We start from the raw sequence: 16,578 nt of genomic DNA, 5'->3' as shown, positions 1-16,578 counted from the left end.
AGGCCGACTACAAGCCCCACAAGGCCGCTCGTGCGCCCCGCTGCCACGTGTCTCCCGTGCTCGCCAATGAAGGGGAGCGCCGCGCGCGCCTGCTCCCGCCCCCACGCCAATCGGAAAGGGCGGTGTGTGAGTGTGAGTGTGTCTGCGTGTGTGAGTGTGTGTGCGGGCACGAGTGGAGCGGGGCCCAGGTCGGAGGCCGAGGCCCCGCGCGCGGGTCCCGGGGTGCCCCGCGGGGTGCGCGCCCGCGCGTGCGCGCCCGGCGCCTCCCGCCGGCCCGGCGGCCTCCGCGGCTCCCGCGCGGCGGCGGTTCCTCTGCACCCCCCCAGCCCTGGCTCCGGGGGACCCCGCGATGCCGGTGCGCACCGAGTGCCCCCCGCCGGCCGGTGCCTCGGCCGCGGCGGCGGCGGCCTCGCTCATCCCCCCGCCGCCCATCAACACCCGGCAGCCCGGCGTGGCCACCAGCCTGCTCTACAGCGGCTCCAAGTTCCGCGGTCACCAGAAGAGCAAGGGGAACTCGTACGACGTGGAGGTGGTGCTGCAGGTGAGCTCCGGGCCGGGTCGCGGCCGGGGTCCGTGGGGCCTCCCCGCGGCGCTCCCGGGGCGCCGGCTCGCCAGCCGCGGGAGCAGGCCCCTCTCCGGCCCCGGGCCTCCTGCACCCGGGACCCCGGAGCCGGCGTGACCCGCTCCCGGCGCTTCTCGAGCGGCCCGCCGGGGGGATTCGGAAGCCTCGGAAGCCCGGGCCCGGGGACCGGGGCGCCTTTGGGCCGGGATCTGACACTCGTCCTGCGGCTCGCTCAGCCTCGGGACCCTCCTCCTCTTCCTCTTGCTGCTGTTCCCGGAGGGCCGCCAGCGGAGAGCCCCCCAGCCCAGCTCCGATCACAGCTTCCCAGCTGCCCTTACTCACTCTTTTAGTTCTTGGGGCTCCCCCCACCCCCGCCCTGCACTCCCTGCCTTGGTCTTCCTCCAGGTCTCAGCCAGTTTGCATGGTCCGGTCACTCGCCTTCGCTTAACCTGCCGGTCCCTGATCCGCCTGTGCCCCCCTCCCGCCCGCACTTGTAAGCACCTGGACCTGTCCCAGCCCCTAACCTGCCTATGTAGGATCCACTCCCCCAACACACACTTGAGCCCCTTTCCCTCCGTCTGACACCCAGTGGCTTAGGCCGTTCTCCCGAACCCCCGTGTACCCTGGACACACCTGTTCCCGCGAAAGCTCTTGCCTGAAGCAGCGTGGCTGCTGGGTGACAGTTAAAACTGGCTTCAGTCTTAGTCTCCAACCCGAAGAAGGTAGAGACACTTTTTTCCCCGTTTCTGCTGGCTGCTGAGCGTCTGCTAGTGTCTGTCATTCTCTTTTAAACTGTTTTTGCAGCAATAAACAGTTCCCTCTGGTTTCACAGAGCTGCATCTTGTATTGGGTCTATAAACCCGAAGGTGCCTGCCACAATTCCAGTTGTAAACGGGGCGGGGGGGGGGGGAGCGACAACAGCTGGAGTGACAGACACAGTCCTTGACCTCCCCGCCTAACGGGGGTGCGGGGGGAGACTTGAACCTGCTCGTGTTTTATCTTGCAGTGAGTGATCCGAATGCTGGGTGGGGCCCCCAGGGTGGGACGTGTTCTGTGGTGGTCTGAAACGTGCACCTGCTGTGTGTCATGTGGTGTTGTGAGAGGGGTTGGGGGGGACAGCCACCAGGTGACAAGGTGCCAGGGAAGCATGCTTTAGTCACTCCAGTGACCGCTGCCCTCCTGTTCGGTGCCTGTGGCCACGTGCAGGCACAGCTGTCAGGTCCCAGGTAGGCTGAAGGCAGAAACCTGGCCAGTGGCTGGCAGCCAGCTGAGGAAGAGGTGTGGCTCCTGGGGGGTAGGGGGTAAACCCCACCCCTGGGCTGGCGTGGCCCAGCCTGCGGCATGGGAGTTAACCCCATCATCTGTTTTTTTTTCAGCCAGGGCTCGCCTCCTGGAGCCAGCCCTCTTGCTTCCAACCCTGCAAAGGGCCATCTCTCTCTCTCTCTCCCTCTCCCCTAAACTCACACACATACACACACACCCCTGCCTGTCTTGTCTTCTTGTTTGAAGACTGACCCACTTTGGACGTTGCCTCCCACGTGGAGGACTGCAGCCCATGTGCGCTGTCATGACCGGCTCCACGGTGCGTTCCCCTCCTAGCTCGCTGGCAGCAGCCCTCGTGGTTGCGTTGTGTCTCGTGCCCACTGTGCACTGACCGGAGGGTGGATGCCCGGGTTGTTACAGATGCTGTCGGTACGCGTGTTGGTGTGACCAGTGTCTGTGTGGGTGTGCACCTTCACTTCTCTCGCAGAGGTAGATGCCTAAGGGTGGGAGTGTGTGGTCAGGCATCCCCGTGACTCCCTGACGTCTACGGCCTCCTGCTGTCCATCTCACAGAGTGTAAGGACCCCAGGTTCCCCCACATCCTGACCAACCCCGCCGTTTTCCATCTTTCTTACCTTAGCCCTCATGATCCTGCAGTAACATCTCATCATGGTTTCGGTTTGAACTTCCCAGAGCCAGAGGGATTGAGGTCTTCCATCTGTTGGTTCATTCCCCCGTGGCCACGTTGGCCAGGGCTGGGCCAGGCTGAGCCACCGCTGGGTCTCCCATGTGGGTGCAGGGTCCCAAGGACTTGGGCCATCCTCTGCTCTCCCAGGCCACAGGCAGAGAACTGGAAGGGACGTGGAGTGACCAGGACTTGAGCCAGCACCCATGTGGGATGTGAGCATTGGCCATCTTTGCATGTGCTTTATGGAGAACTTTTTTTTTTTTTTCTTCAATTCTGGATTGTGGGGTCCTAAGTGGGTCTCTCCTGACCCCATGACACCAGCTTCCCCTGTGTGTCATCCAAGAAGGCAGCTTTAGAGGGAAGCCCAGCAGGGTATTCACAGTGAAGGGAATGTTAAAACAAGAGCCGCGTTTGCCACACTGTGTGGTGAGAATCCATCCCCCACCCCCTGTCTTGTTATTTTTCGTTGAACTACTAGCCCACTGCTGGGTTGGAGCCCACGTGGCATGCATGTCATGGCGTGTCGAGTGACGTGGGCAGCACAGCATAGCTGCAGGGCTGGGCAGAGGCCAACTGCGATTGTGGTCCTGGAGCAGGCGACGGTCACCTGTTCCCAATGTTATCACTGGGTATCCTGGCTGCCCGGCAACCCGTGAAACCCCAAAAACGCCTGTTGAGCTCGGCGTGGAGGCCCCACATTGGAACCACGAGGAGCTTGTCCTTAAGTAAGCGTGGTTGGCGGACTCCTGAGTCGGGGGTCGCGTGCCCTCAGCTGCAGCCCACCCAGACCTGTTTACAGAACGCTCACATAATAGGTGGACTCCTTTGAGTCCCATTTCAGGAGATGGGGAGCTGTGTACTCCAGGCCAGTGACCTGGGTGGGCCTGGTTCCTTCCATCTCATTGTACCACTGTGCTTGGCGTTGTCTGGCCTGGACGCTGCTCACAGACCCCCCGCCACTGTCAGGCTAGAGTCACCCTGCTGATGCTGTTCCCCATGGGCCTGCATCTGGCTGGCCAGGATGAGCAGAACCTCCGTCCCCAGGTGGTTCGGGAGGACCACAGGTTTGCTATAGCATCCAGCAGGGTTGACCAGATGTCCATACCAGCCACACCAGGGTGGAAAGGGAAGAAGTTGGTTGTAAGCAGGTGTCCCACAGTACCTAAGCCAACCTCAAGATCACCGTGCCTCCCCACACCCCCTTCATGCCAAGCTCCTGGTGCTCACCATTAGAGCCACACAAAAGCCTGTGTAGAGGGGGCGGGCATGAAGTGCCACGTTGGGAGTAACCCAGAAGCTGTTCCTGGGGTCCTGCAGCCCCGGGAAGCCCAGCAAGGGGTCAGCCGGCTGGCCAGCAGGTTCCCCTCCATTGCCATGTGTGTCCCCATCAGTGACAGGCTGCGTGTCTTTGCCTTGCAGCACGTGGACACGGGGAACTCCTACCTTTGTGGATACCTGAAGATTAAAGGCCTGACTGAGGTAAGCTCCTGCTCCGCCCTCTTCCCTCCGGTGTGGTGGGACCCACGCCGGGCGCTGTGTCAGTGAGCGCTGGTACCGTGTGGGGAGCCTGTGGGGAAGCGAGGGCACGCCACCGCGTTAGGAAGCAGGCAGATTTGCAGAGCTTTACAAAGAAAGTTGGCAAACGCATCCCAGCGTGACCAGCACTGCTGCTTTTGTGTTGCATCCTTTCAGCAGCTGTGAGAACAGAGACGGCAGCCAGCGCGGTGGCACAATGGGCTGAGCCTCTGTGGGGCCAACGTGCCATCGCAGTGCTGGTTCAAGTCCTGGCTGCGTCTGTGGTCCTAGCACCCTGTACACACCCGATCTCGTCTGATCTCGTGAGTCCTGGCTACCCCATTTCCAATCCAGCTCCCTGCAGAGGGCGGCTGAGCGCTTGGGCCCTTGCACCCACACGGGATGCCCAGGGGAAACTCTGACTCACACCAGCCTGGTTCTGGCCATTGCGACCATGTGGAGAGTGAACCAGCCGAGGAAAGATCTGTCTGGCTTGGTTTGTCCTTCTCCATAAGATGTGCCTTTCAAAGAGAAAGATATATATGTATGTTTATAATACATACGTATATATATGTAATATATACACACACACATATATATAAAGACCATAACTACTGCATCATAAACTGGGACTGACAGTAATCACTTAATCCAGTTAGGCTTTTTTTTTAAGATTTATTTTATTTTATTGCAAAGTCAGATATACAGAGAAGAGGAGGAGAGACAGGACGATCTTCTGTCTGTTGATCGATTCCCTTAAGTAGTGGCCTTAACGGCCGGAGCTGAGCTCATCCGAAGCCTGTAGCCTCCTCTGGGTCTCCCACATGGATGCAGGGTCCCAAGACTCTGTTGCTTTCCCAGGCCACAGGCAGGGAGCTGGATGGGAAGGGCAGCAGCTGGCACCTGCAGCCGAGGATGAGCCTGTTGAGGCACCAGGCCAGCCCCAGAACGTGGGAGGTAGAGGAAGCAGGGAGGAACACCCTTTGTCTTCGCTGTCTGGCAAACAGGAAGAACTTGGAGGGTGACCTGACCCCTGAGCCCTGCTGGAGGTGCCCTGGTTTGACCTGTGGCCTTTGTGACCCCCCCTGCGTCTTGTTCCTCCAGCAGGGTGTTGGCTCTGCTGGACAGATGGTGAAAGGGGTCGAGGAGTTTGCTCTTCCTTTCCTTGCCTTGCCTGTCAAGTGGGAGTTCTCTGTACACAGCGTCGTGGCCCAGCAGGCTGCAGGGCGCCTCTCACACCTGCATCTTCCATCCCAGCACCACGTAGAGCCACGGCGGCTCCACTTCCAAACCATCTTCTTACGTGTGGATCCCAGGAGGCGGGGAGGATGCTCCAGGGCCTGGGCCTCAGCCCCAGCCATGTGGGAAACCCAGGTGGAGCTCCTGGCTCCTGGCCGTCACGGACCACTGGGGAGTGAGCTGGAAGTGAAAGATCGCGCTCTCGCTCTGACTTTCTCCTGCCCATCTGTTGCTCTGCCTTTGGAGTGGATGGAGGGTAAAGGTGAATGGAAAAGTTCGGCTGGCGTTGCTCAGTGGCCGGGGCTCCGTGGTTCCATCTAGTTCACCTCCTTTTCTTTCAGAAGGGTTTGTTTTCTTTCTTTCTTTCTTTTGTGTGTGTGCGTGTGAGATGCTGAACCACTGGCTAGTTGTTCACTGCCCAAACTACCCACTGTGGTTGGGCTTGGGCTGCACTGACGCTGGGAGCAGGACATGCCACCCAGCCTCCTTTGGCCAATGGCAGGGACCCCAGGAGTCGGACCCAGCACCCCAATACAGGGCCTGGGCCAACCAGTCAGCAGTTTCTTATGTTTTTTCTTTTTTTTTTTTTTTTAAGATTCATTTGTTTATTTGTTTGTTTATTTATTTATTGGAAAGTCAGATATACAGAGAGGAAGATCTTCCGTCTGATGATTCACTCCCCAAGTGAGCGCAACGGCCGATGCTATGCCAATCCAAAGCCAGGATCCAGGAACCTCTTCCAGGTCTCCCACATGGGTGCAGCATCCCAAAGCTTTGGGCCATCCTCAACTGCTTTCCCAGGCCACAAGCAGGGAGCTGGATGGGAAGTGAAGCAGCTGGAATTAGAACCGGCACTCATATGGGATCCTGGCGCATAGAAGGCGAGGATTTTTTTAACCACTAGGCCACACCGCCGGGCCCCAGTAGTTTTTTAAAGTTGTGTTTATTTTGCTTCAAAGAACTAGAGAAAGAGATAGCTTCCATTTGCTGGATCACTCTCCATATGGTTACAGTGGCCAGAGCTGGGCCAGCATAAAGCCAAGAGCCAGGAGCTTCTTCCAATTCTCCCACATGGGTTCAGAGGCCAAAGGCCAAAGGCCTTCCTCCACTGCTTTCCTAGGCCATAAGCAGGGAGCTGGTTGGGAAATGGAGCAGGAGAGGCGCCAGGATATGAACCTGGCACTGCAAGCAGAGGATTAGGCTGCTACGTTATCTCAGTGGCCCCAGCATCTTATCTCTCAGGCCAAAGGGCCTGTCTTTTCCTTGTAGAAGTCTGATGAAGCATTTCCTGTGAAATGTGTTGTTGAGACAGTAGGGATCTCTTCTGTGCTTTTTAGAAAATCGTCCAGTCAAGTAAGAAAAGGAAACGTTGGCAGAATTAGGTGTCTAGCCTGCGGGCTGGGGTAGCACGTGGGATGGGCACCTCCCGGCAGCCGAGTGTGCGTGGTGCTTCCATGAGTAGCATGCGCAGTAAGCTCTAAGAAACACAGCACCGACACCAGTGCTACCACTGCTAGGAGGGTGGTAGGGGCAGGTGGGAACCCTGAGAGAGGGGCTGAGGGCCTTCCATCCGGCCCCTCTGACTGCCATGCAGCTGCCTACCGAGGCACAGGCTGGGACAAGGCAGATGAAGGCCGCTCCAGGGTCTGGGCCGCGCCACCCACGTGGGAGGCCTGAAGGCTGCAGCCAGGCCGAGCCCTACTGCCGTGGCCATGGTGGGAGGGAGCCAGCACATAGAAAATCTCTCTTTCAAATCGATAAACATGTTTTTTTTAAGTGAACTTTTTAATAAAAAGGCTTGTTTGTTATTTAAAAGGCAGATTTTTAACAGAGGAGGAAGAAGGGGAAATAGATCTTACATCCACTGGTTCACTGCCCAAATGGCCACAGTGACCTGAGCTGAGCCGGGCTGGGACCAGGTGCCTCATCTTGGTCTCCCAAGTAGGTACAGGGGCCCAAGGCCTTGGGCCGTCCTCCACTGCTTTCTCAGGCCACAAGCAGGGAGCTGGATGGGAAGTGGGGCATCCGAGACTAGAACCAGTGCTCACACGGGCCCTGCCTTGCAGGTGGAGGCTTAGCATGCCATGCCTTGGCACCAGCCCTGTAATTACACAATTTCATGCTTTGGTTTTTCATTAGAGTAGTTGTCTCCTCATGTGCACAGCACAGAATCGTTTTCGACTGGAGATCATCTGCAGCCTAGAAATAAGCGGTGAGGAGCAGCGGGTCTGAGGCGGAGCCTGAGCCATCACCAGCGTGCCAGTCCCTCAGGTTCCCTCGTCTTCCCCCACCACCGGTTTGGGATGAGCCAGGGTCCCCGCAGTGGCTCCCCATAGCCCAGCCTGCCTTGCCCCCACTGTGGCCTCACTCGCCTTCAGACTCGGCCTTGCCTATGCCGGCGTGAGCTCTGCCTGGCTCAGCCAGTCATCCCCCTTTGGGCAGGAGTCAGGGGCCTGAAGCTTTAGAACCTTACCCAAACAGTTCAGTCTTCCCCGGGCACTTGGGTCCCTAGGGGCCCAAGCCCTTCACAGCCCTGCTGTTGGACTCAGTGCTGTGGAACGCCATGGACACGGTCGTGTGGTTCAGGGAACAGCGACAGAAAAACCTGCACCTGTTCCGTGATGGTGTGATTTTTTAAAATCAGAACACAGTGTTTTCTGGTTTCTCAACTAGAATCAATTTTTTTTTAAAAAAAAAGGCAGAATTACAGAGAGGGCGAAGCAGAGACAGAGAGATCTTGCACCCATTGGTTCACTCTGCAAACAGCTGCAGGTGGCTGGGGCTGGGCCAGGCTGAAGCCAGGAGCCTCACTCGGGTCTTCCACGCAGGTGCAAGAGGTCAGGGACCTGAGCCCTCTTCCACGCGCCAGCACACGCCAGCGTCCAGTGTACCACACCGCAGCTCCGGCCCCATGATTTTTTTTTTTTCTTAAATACTTTCAATGGGGAGCCAGTTGTTTGTAATTACGTCTGTGGCTCTCAGATGCATTTTTTTAATTTTCAGAAGTTAGGGGAGCCCGGAGGTCATGTGTTAAGATTACCCAAAGCGTTGTGAAGAGGGACACCCGTGTGGAGTCATTCCTTGGGATGCCAGTGACATGGTGTCCCCCGCAGGTCGCTTTCCGTTATTTTAGGACCACTGTATTATGTGGCTGTGTCACCTGCTAACGCTCAAAACCCAGGGGAGCAGCAGCATCTGGCAGCTTGCGGCAAAAGCCTCTCGTGGGGCTGATGTCTGCCCTGCTGCTCCAGGTGCCAGGTTTCTGGGTCCGGCACGGTGGCTCAACAGGCTGATTCTCCACCTTCCAGTGCCGGGATCCTATATGGGTGCTGATTCATGTCCCAACTGCTCCACTTTCCCTCCAGCTCCCTGGGACCAGGCTGAAGACTCTGCACCCACATGGGAGCACAGAAGAAGCTCCTGGCTCCTAACTTCCTGTCGGTTCAGTTCCAACTGTTGCCGCCACTTGGGGAGTGAACCAGCAGATGGAAGATCTTTCTGTCTCTCCTTCTCTCTGTAACTCTGCCTTTTCAATAAAAATGAATAAATCTTTAAAAAAAAGGAATCGGGTGTCCATTAAGGAAGATGTCTCCTTTTGAGCATCTTTCGCTGAGTTTCCATGTGAGGACGGCCACGGCAGTGGTAGGGCGTGGCCTGGTAGTTCTGAGAGGTGTTAGGTTTCTGGTGTCTGTGGGGCTGCGTGTGCAGTGGTGCTGTCAGCATCTCATACAGATGGCGCTGGTTCGAGTCCCGGCTGCTCCACTTCCCATCCAGCTCCCTGCAAATTCACCTGGGAAAGCAGCGAAGGATGGCCCCAGTGCCTGGGTCGCTGCATCCCTGCCAGGCTTCAGCCTACCCCAGCCATTTGAACCAGTAGATGCAAGAGTTATCTGTCTCTGTAACTCTGCCTTTCAAATAAGTAAACTAGTAGTAAGCCTTTTCTTTTTCTTTTTTTTTTTTAAGATTTATTTTTATTTGAAAGGCAGATTTTACAGAGAGATGTTTTGCCTGCTGGTCCACTCCCCCAGATGGCCGTACCACCCATAGCTGTGTGAATTGGAAGTTCACCAGGAGATACAAATTTCCTCCATGTCTCCCAGTGGGTTCGGGGCCCAAGCACTTGGGCCATCCTCTGCTTCTCTCCCAGGCCATAAACAGGGAGCCGGGTGGGAAGAGGAGCAGCTGGGAGTTGAACTGGTGCCCATATGGGATGCCTGCCCCAAGTTAAAAGTGTTTATCAGCTGGTTGTTGTTTCAGTGGTCCTAATTTCATACTGTATCCGTGCTTTACACAGCTTCCCCAGTGTGTACTGTCTTGGGGTGATAAGTGCCTGAAGACGCACCCCAGGCTCTGGCACAGGAGGCAGAGCCAGGATGCAGCAATGGACTGGGCTGTGCCTTAGGGGAGACTTGGCTGCCAACGCTGTGGCCTGGAAGCTTCTCAGCCATAGGCCTTTGGAATGGTGGAGCTGGATCAGGGTCTCCTGTGCTGTGTTTTCTGGCAAGGGTTCTGGAGCCCTGCTGTGGCTCAGACCGCGGTCAGTGTGGGTGAGGGGCAAGGCGCCCTCTGCCGTCAGTGCTGGGAAGTGCTTTCAGCCTCCCTGGTCAAAGGGAAGGCCGCTGATGCCGAACCTGCCCTCACGTGTGGCCTTTCCCACAGGAGTATCCAACCCTGACGACCTTCTTTGAAGGGGAAGTCATCAGCAAAAAGCACCCTTTCTTAACCCGTAAGTGGGACGCAGACGAAGACGTTGACCGGAAACATTGGGTAAGTAGGTCCCCACTCGCCACTCTGTGCTGGCAAAGCCTCTTCCTACTGGCAGGCAACCCAAATTCTCTGCCTGCTAATGAGAGCTCTGCCCCATACCGGCCCTGCCTACCTGTGGCCCACCTGCTGGCCACTGCCCTTGCATAATCACCTCGAGGCAGGGAAAACCCCCACACTGGGGTGGGCACGAGATAGGGCTACCATTCGGAGAAACAGCCCTCTGGCTGGCTTTTCAGCCAGGGTGGGCGCTGCTCTCCCCCCTGCTGCTGCTAGATCAGGACACTGCGACCCAAAATGCTTCAGGAGAATGTGTTCCAACCTGTCACCACTGGCCCTGGCGTACCACTTGGGCAACCTCAAGTCCTTGCTGTGTGTGGGTCGGTCAGACAGGTCCCATCTGTGTCACTGCTGCCTGCAGGGGGAGCCACAGGTGCAAGCCCCTTGCCTGCGCTTGCTCAGTGGTAGATTGGCAGCTTTGCTTATTGATGCTTAAAAAAAGAAAAATGTTTCTTTGAAAAAGCAGAGTCACGGACAGAAGTACACGCACACAGAAGTTGTCCATCTGCTGGCTCATTCTTCAAATGCCTGCAACAGCCAGGGCTGACCTGGTCCAAAGCTGGGAGCCAGGAGCTGCTTCCGGCTTTCCCCACACGGTGCGGGAGTCAAGCACTTGGGCCATGCTGCGCTGCTCTCCGAAGCCATAAGCAGGGAGCTGGATGGGAAGCACAGCAGCCGGCACTCACACCGGCTCCCGTGATGCGTGCTGGTGCCTCAGGCGGATGCTGAGCATGCCGTGCCACCGTTGGCCCTCTTGATGCTTTTGCCTTGAGTTTGGAAAACAACGCCTATCACGTGCTGAGTCTAGTTCAAGTTCAGATTTGACCTTCAGGAGCATTTCTTCCTAAAGCTGCCTGCTTTGACTCTCGTAGCAGAGGGACCCAGAAATCTCTGTGGTCCGTAGGTGCGGGGGATACAACAGCCCCGGGGCCATGTGCTGCTGCCTGCCATCAGCTGGCGGAGGCGGAAGGGCTGTCTCGTGCACCTGCCCATGGTAGTGCGGCCTGTTGTTGCCCAGTCAACTTTGCCAGCTGTTTCAGACAGGATGTGCACGAAGCCGAGTGTTTGAGGCCCGGTGGTAACTCTTGTTCCGGGTGCAGTTGCCTGCAAATTAGAAAGCAAGTCTTAAGGCTGGTGACATAGCTCAACAGGATGAATCATCCCATATGGACGCTGGTTCAAGTCTCAGCTGCTCCACCTCTTCTTTTTTTTAAATTTTTTAAAGATTTATTTATTTGTTATTGGAAAGGCAGATCTACAGAGAGAAGGAGAGACAGCAGTAGAAGATGACCCAGGGCCTTGGGTCCCCGCACCCACATGGGAGACCCAGAGGAAGCTCCTGGTTCTTGGCTTTGGGTGAGCTCAGCTCTGACCATTGCGGCCATTAAGAGTGAGCCAGCAGATGGAAGATCTTTCTCTCTGTTTCTGCTTCTCTCTGTAAATCTGCATTTTCAATAAAAGATACTTGAAAAAAAAAATTCATACTCAATGGTGATTCTGCAATGGGGCCGGTGCAGCCACCACCTACAGTGCTGGTTTCCCGTACACGTGCTGGCTCAAGTCCCAGCTGCTCCACTTCCCATCCAGCTCCCTGCTAATGGGCCCGGGAAAGCAGCAGAGAAGGGCCCGAATGCTTATGCCCCTGTATCCATGATGAAGACCTGTTGTAGCCATCTGGGGAGTGAGCCAGCACATAAAAGACCCCTCTCTCTTTCTCTTTGTCTCTGTCTCTCTTTAACTCCGACTCTCAAATAAGGGAAAGTAAACAGTTTCTGGAAAGTATAATGAAAAGGTCAGTTTAGCCCTCAGGTCTTTACTGAGCTAGGGCCTGCCTGGTCAGTCAGGTATATTCATTAAATTTTGCTAGCTTACCACATTAAAACATCTGGGCCTGGCACAGTAGTTCACGTGGCCAGGGCTGAGCCCCGGCAGAGCCACGAGCTTAGTCCTTGGGCTGTCATCTGCTCACCCCAGGGTGGGCATCAGCAGAGTGCTAGGTCAGAAGGGAGGGCAGCCACAGCCCGGGCATTCCCACCAGCAGCCTTACCCACTGCTCTATAGTGCCCATGCCACAGGATAGAGGACTGCAGCCCCCTGCAGTGCCCCCCCGCACTCTCTGCCCCCTTCTGCCTGGGTCTTGGCTACTGCACACTGGCCTGCAGAGGTCTTCTCTGAGTGGATCTGAACTGGCACCTTTCTGTTCTGAGGTGCTGTGGGCATGCGTCCGTTCTGGTCCCCTTGGCTGCCCATGCTTTGCCAGCAGGCAAGTGTCCAGTATCTACCCCCAAGTGCAGATCTGTGTCTGCGTCCCCACTCAGGGGTGACCCTCGCCCCAGCCTTGACTGGGCCTCCATCGGGAGCCCGTACCAAGCAGCTCTGGTTGCTGTGACGGGAGCCTGCCCCTTTGGGGTTCACTCATCATCCTCCTTCCACTTCCAGGGCAAGTTCCTGGCATTTTACCAGTATGCAAAGTCATTTAATTCCGATGACTTCGATTACGAAGAACTGAAGAATGGAGATTACGTTTTCATGCGATGGAAGGTGAGTTCTGGGGATCCCTTGGGCCGGTGCCTGCAGTGCACCCCACACCCGCTCAGCCCCCTGCTCACCATCTCCAGGGCGCTGGCTGCCGCTGCGCTCCTGTCCTGCCGGCTGCCGTGGTGGCTCTGTTAAGCAGCCAGCAGGTGAATTCCTGGCCGGGTGCTCATACCGCTGTCGCTGCGTCTCCTCCCTCGCCTGTTTCCCCTGCCGCCGGAAGGCCGCCTTTGAGCCTCCAAGTCAGGCCTTCCCAAGTGCCCTCGTAGGGCTGGGGAAAGCCAAGCTTGCTTTGGGGTTTAGTCATCCAGTGAACCCCATTGCCACTGCAGCCTGAAATGCGGTGAGACGGATTAGTCTCGCCAGCCCATCCCCTCCCGCCTGCCCCGCCCCAGGCAGGGCCCTCTGCTTCTCTCCAGCTCTGAAAGTGAGGGACCAGGAATGGAATGTGGGCCCTCCACTCCCGCCGCCAGCTCTACGCGCGTGACTCAGTGATGTGGTTCTCGCCTGGAGAGCCCAGGGCCGGCAGTCACAGCACAGCGAAAGCAGGAAGCAAGTCACCCATGTCCGTGACCTTGCAGCCGCCTCCTCCTGCCCAGGCTCGGGGAGACCACAAGGAGCCACAGAGTGCTCCCCTCTGTGGGTTCACTCCCCACGCGCTAGCAGTACACGGAGCTGGGCCCAGCTGAAGCCGGGAGCTTCTTCCTGGTCCCCCACACGGGTGCGGGGGTCCGTCAGCAGGGAGCAACATCAGAAGCGGAGTAGTCCACATGAGATCCAGCTCTGCAGGTGGTGGCTGCACGGGCTGTGCCACAACACCAGCCTCCTTGTCCTAATTTTTTCTTTTTTAAAATTTATGTATTTGTTTATCGTGGAAAGGCAAATTTACAGAGAGAGCTTCCATCTGCCGATTCACTCCCCAAATGGCTAGAACAACAGGCTGAGCTAATCCGAAGCCAGCAACCAGGAGCCTCCTTGGGGTCTCCCACATGGGCGCAGGGTCCCAAGGCTTTGGGCCGTCCTCTGCTGCTTTCCTGGACCACAAGCGGGGAGCTGGATGGGAAGTGGAGCAGCTGGGACACGAACCAGCATCCATATAGGATCCCAGCGCTTGTAAGGGAAAGATTAGTCAGTTGATCCATCATGCTGCGTCCCCACACACACAAACACATTCTCAGTTTAAAAACGGTTTTGAAAACCAAAATTTGGGGTCCGGCACAGTAACCTAGTGGCTAAAGACCCTCATCTGGGTCTCCCACGGGGCTGTGGCTGGTGCCAGGGCCTGCGTCCTCGGAGCCTCACGTGCAGCAGGACATAGGAGCAGCAAACCTTTTCTTTGCTTGGGCGAGCTCAAGCCTGCAGCTTGCCACTTGAGTACACAGAATATTCCAGCAGCACGTGGGCACTCCCTGGAGTTCGGCCACCGCCACCTGGAGGACCCGGGGCCGACCAGGTGTTAGCAAGAGCAGCCCCTGGGGGTGGCGGAGGAGGCTCCCAGGCACTGGCCTTTACCGCTCCCACCCGCAGGAGCAGTTCCTGGTCCCGGACCACACAATCAAGGACATCAGTGGTGCTTCCTTCGCTGGTTTCTACTACATCTGCTTCCAGAAGTCGGCTGCCTCCATAGAGGGTTACTACTACCATCGCAGTTCCGAATGGTGAGCGGACCCCCCCACTGAACCCCTCCCCCAGCAGCCCAGGTCAGCCAGGGCATTCTGGAGGGGGACCCTCCATCGTTGGGTGAGCCCCGAGAGCCACAAGCTTTTGTGCAGCCTGTCTGCCCTGGGTCTTGCTGGTTTTATGGTTCAGCCTTCCCCCAGTTGAATGAGGAGCCCCAGCCCTTAGCTTAACCCAGCTGCGGGCCGCTTTCCGCTTTCTGCAGCCATCTGGTGCCCCAGTGGGTAGTCTCCGCCTGTGGCTCCCCCAGGGTGAAGGACAGGGGCACCCTGCATGCGAGCCCTTGCCTCCTCACCATCCACGGGAGCAGGGCCAGCCCGTCACATGCTCCCTGCCCTCAGATTCCCAGGTCAGGGCCAGCAGGCTCACCCCTGCAGGCAGGGCGTGGCAGGTGCCCGTGGTTGTGCCTCTGCCACAAATGAGCGTGAAAGCATCACAGAACGCCTCCGTACCAACTAGCAGGTCTGTGTAAAGAGCTGCCACTCACAAAGCCTGTGCTGCTCCCGCTTGGAACACGCCGGAGCCAGCAGCGGTGTGCAGGGCCAAGCCTTTATCCCCCCCGCAAGGAACGCCGCTCCGTGCCCTCTGCAGTCAGGCCTGCCCGGCTCCTCCCAGCCCTGGGCAGTCGCCAACCCACTCTGGCTGCAGGCTCGCCTCAGTGGAATCCCACCACATGTAGCTTCTCCCACTCAGCGTGATGTAACGTGGTGGGCCTCCCCTTTGCATTGTCAGACAGGAACGTCCCATTTCTGTGCCTGTGCGGCTTCGTGCACACCCACCAGCCTGTTGGTGTGGCTTCTGTGTGCACCACAGCCCTCGCCACGTGGAGCGTGTGTCTCGAGTTCCCGCCTCTACCTCCTTCTAGCCTGCACCCAGGGGTGGCATGGCGAAGGCATGGGGAGGTTTGCTGCCACAGCCGCCTCGCCACTTGCTACCAGTGAGGCTTGCTGATCTGGGCATCCCTGGGCCTCACGCTGGCTGCCACAGAGCCCCCGCAGCTCACGCGGTCCTCGGCTCTCTGGGGTGCGCTGTAGGGCCCAGGCAGAATACCTTAGAGAGGGACCCACCCAGAAAGGGGGAGCACGCCAGGTTACTCCACGAGCTCCATGGGAGAATGGCATTAAAGGAGCCATAAAACCTGGCAAGCCGTGAAAATGATGGGTCCTCAGTGTGGGACCCCTATGTTACGGTAAAACAGATGCCAAACTGAACCCCAGTAAAACCTCCTTCTGACTGCCATTCCCTGCGAGCTTCAGGTGGCACTCCAGGGGTGGATGCAGGCATGTGGGGCGTCCTGGGCTCGGGCAGGGGGCCAGGAGGGGGCAGTTGTGGCAGCAGTCGCCTTCCTGGCTGCAGGAGGTGACTGACTTCCTGGTGTGTGTGTGTGTCTGTGTGTGTGCGTGTGCAGGTATCAGTCCCTCAACCTGACCCACGTTCCTGAACACAGCGCGCCCATCTATGAATTCCGGTGACAGCAGGTCCGCACGGCAACCCAATAAAACTGACCTTGGCAACCACGAACTTGGCCAGGGGGAAAAAAAAAATGTGTCTCTGCCAGAACCAGGAGGAGAGCGCGTGCCCGGCTCTTGGAGAGCGTGAATAGGAGGCGGCGGGAGCCGAGGAGCGCGCCGGCCGAGGCAGCCCGGCCCCGGGCGTGGTTCCTGCCTCGCGGCAGCCTGGTCCCACATGCTTCTCGGCCACCTGACAGCGCACTGCCCTCCCTCCTGCACAGCTACCTTCCGGGCCCGGGCCCCACCTCCGGCCACGCAGGTCAGCTCCCGCGGGGGCCCTCGGTGCTCAGTGCCCCCCCACCCCCGCCCACTCCACCTGCTGCGTCTCTCTTCCTGTGGCCCCAGAGCCCGTGCGTGGAGTGGAGTGAGGTGGCGGCAGCAGAAGCCGCGGGACCCCGGCAGGTCCCCCCCCACCACCCCGGGTCTCCCTCCATCTGCAGTTCCAGGCAGCCCGTGTGCTACCGAGGGCAGGCCAGGCTGGGTCAGGCGGGGGTCCCCCCCACAGAAGGCTTCCAGATCGCTGACACAGGAGCAGGTCCCAGCGCTGCATCCTCTCCGCACCTTCGCTCCAAACCTTGGAACTCGAGGGCAATACAAAAAAAAAAAAAACCTTTGAAAAAAAAAAAAGATTTTTTATGACAAAATTATTTTTTATGGTCCCTTTAGCGAGGACCCTGTGGCAAATGCACAATTATCCAGAATTACATTTTATCGTTTTCACATTGAAAACAGCAGATGTTAAAGTTAGTACTTTTTAAGTAGATG

The 16,578-nt window shown here is 57.7% G+C and overlaps 1 protein-coding gene and 1 long non-coding RNA gene across 2 annotated transcripts; one reads left to right on the top strand and one right to left on the bottom strand.

The window, feature by feature from the left end:
• The first annotated feature begins 212 nt into the window (after positions 1-212).
• GID4 (GID complex subunit 4 homolog) lies at positions 213-15,833 on the top strand. Its single transcript, XM_040974514.1, has 6 exons — positions 213-541; positions 3,932-3,991; positions 9,926-10,033; positions 12,530-12,631; positions 14,153-14,283; positions 15,711-15,833. Exons 1-6 carry the CDS (start codon positions 350-352, stop codon positions 15,772-15,774), a joined length of 657 nt encoding a protein of 218 aa, XP_040830448.1. The 5' UTR covers positions 213-349; the 3' UTR covers positions 15,775-15,833.
• On the bottom strand, positions 5,234-16,313 carry LOC121152452. Its single transcript, XR_005883273.1, has 3 exons — positions 16,228-16,313; positions 9,577-9,579; positions 5,234-5,246 (listed from the first exon to the last, which is right to left on the bottom strand). It is a non-coding gene; the product is annotated as an uncharacterized LOC121152452 (long non-coding RNA).
• Between the last annotated feature and the right edge of the window lie 265 nt (positions 16,314-16,578).

Source organism: Ochotona curzoniae, unplaced genomic scaffold, assembly GCF_017591425.1.
Source record: "Ochotona curzoniae isolate NIBS_2020 unplaced genomic scaffold, NIBS_Ocur_1.0 contig_2456, whole genome shotgun sequence".
NCBI classification, from domain to species: Eukaryota; Metazoa; Chordata; class Mammalia; order Lagomorpha; family Ochotonidae; genus Ochotona; species Ochotona curzoniae.
The sequence above is the reverse complement of the archived record's forward strand: the minus strand, read 5'-3'. Positions and strand labels throughout refer to the sequence as shown.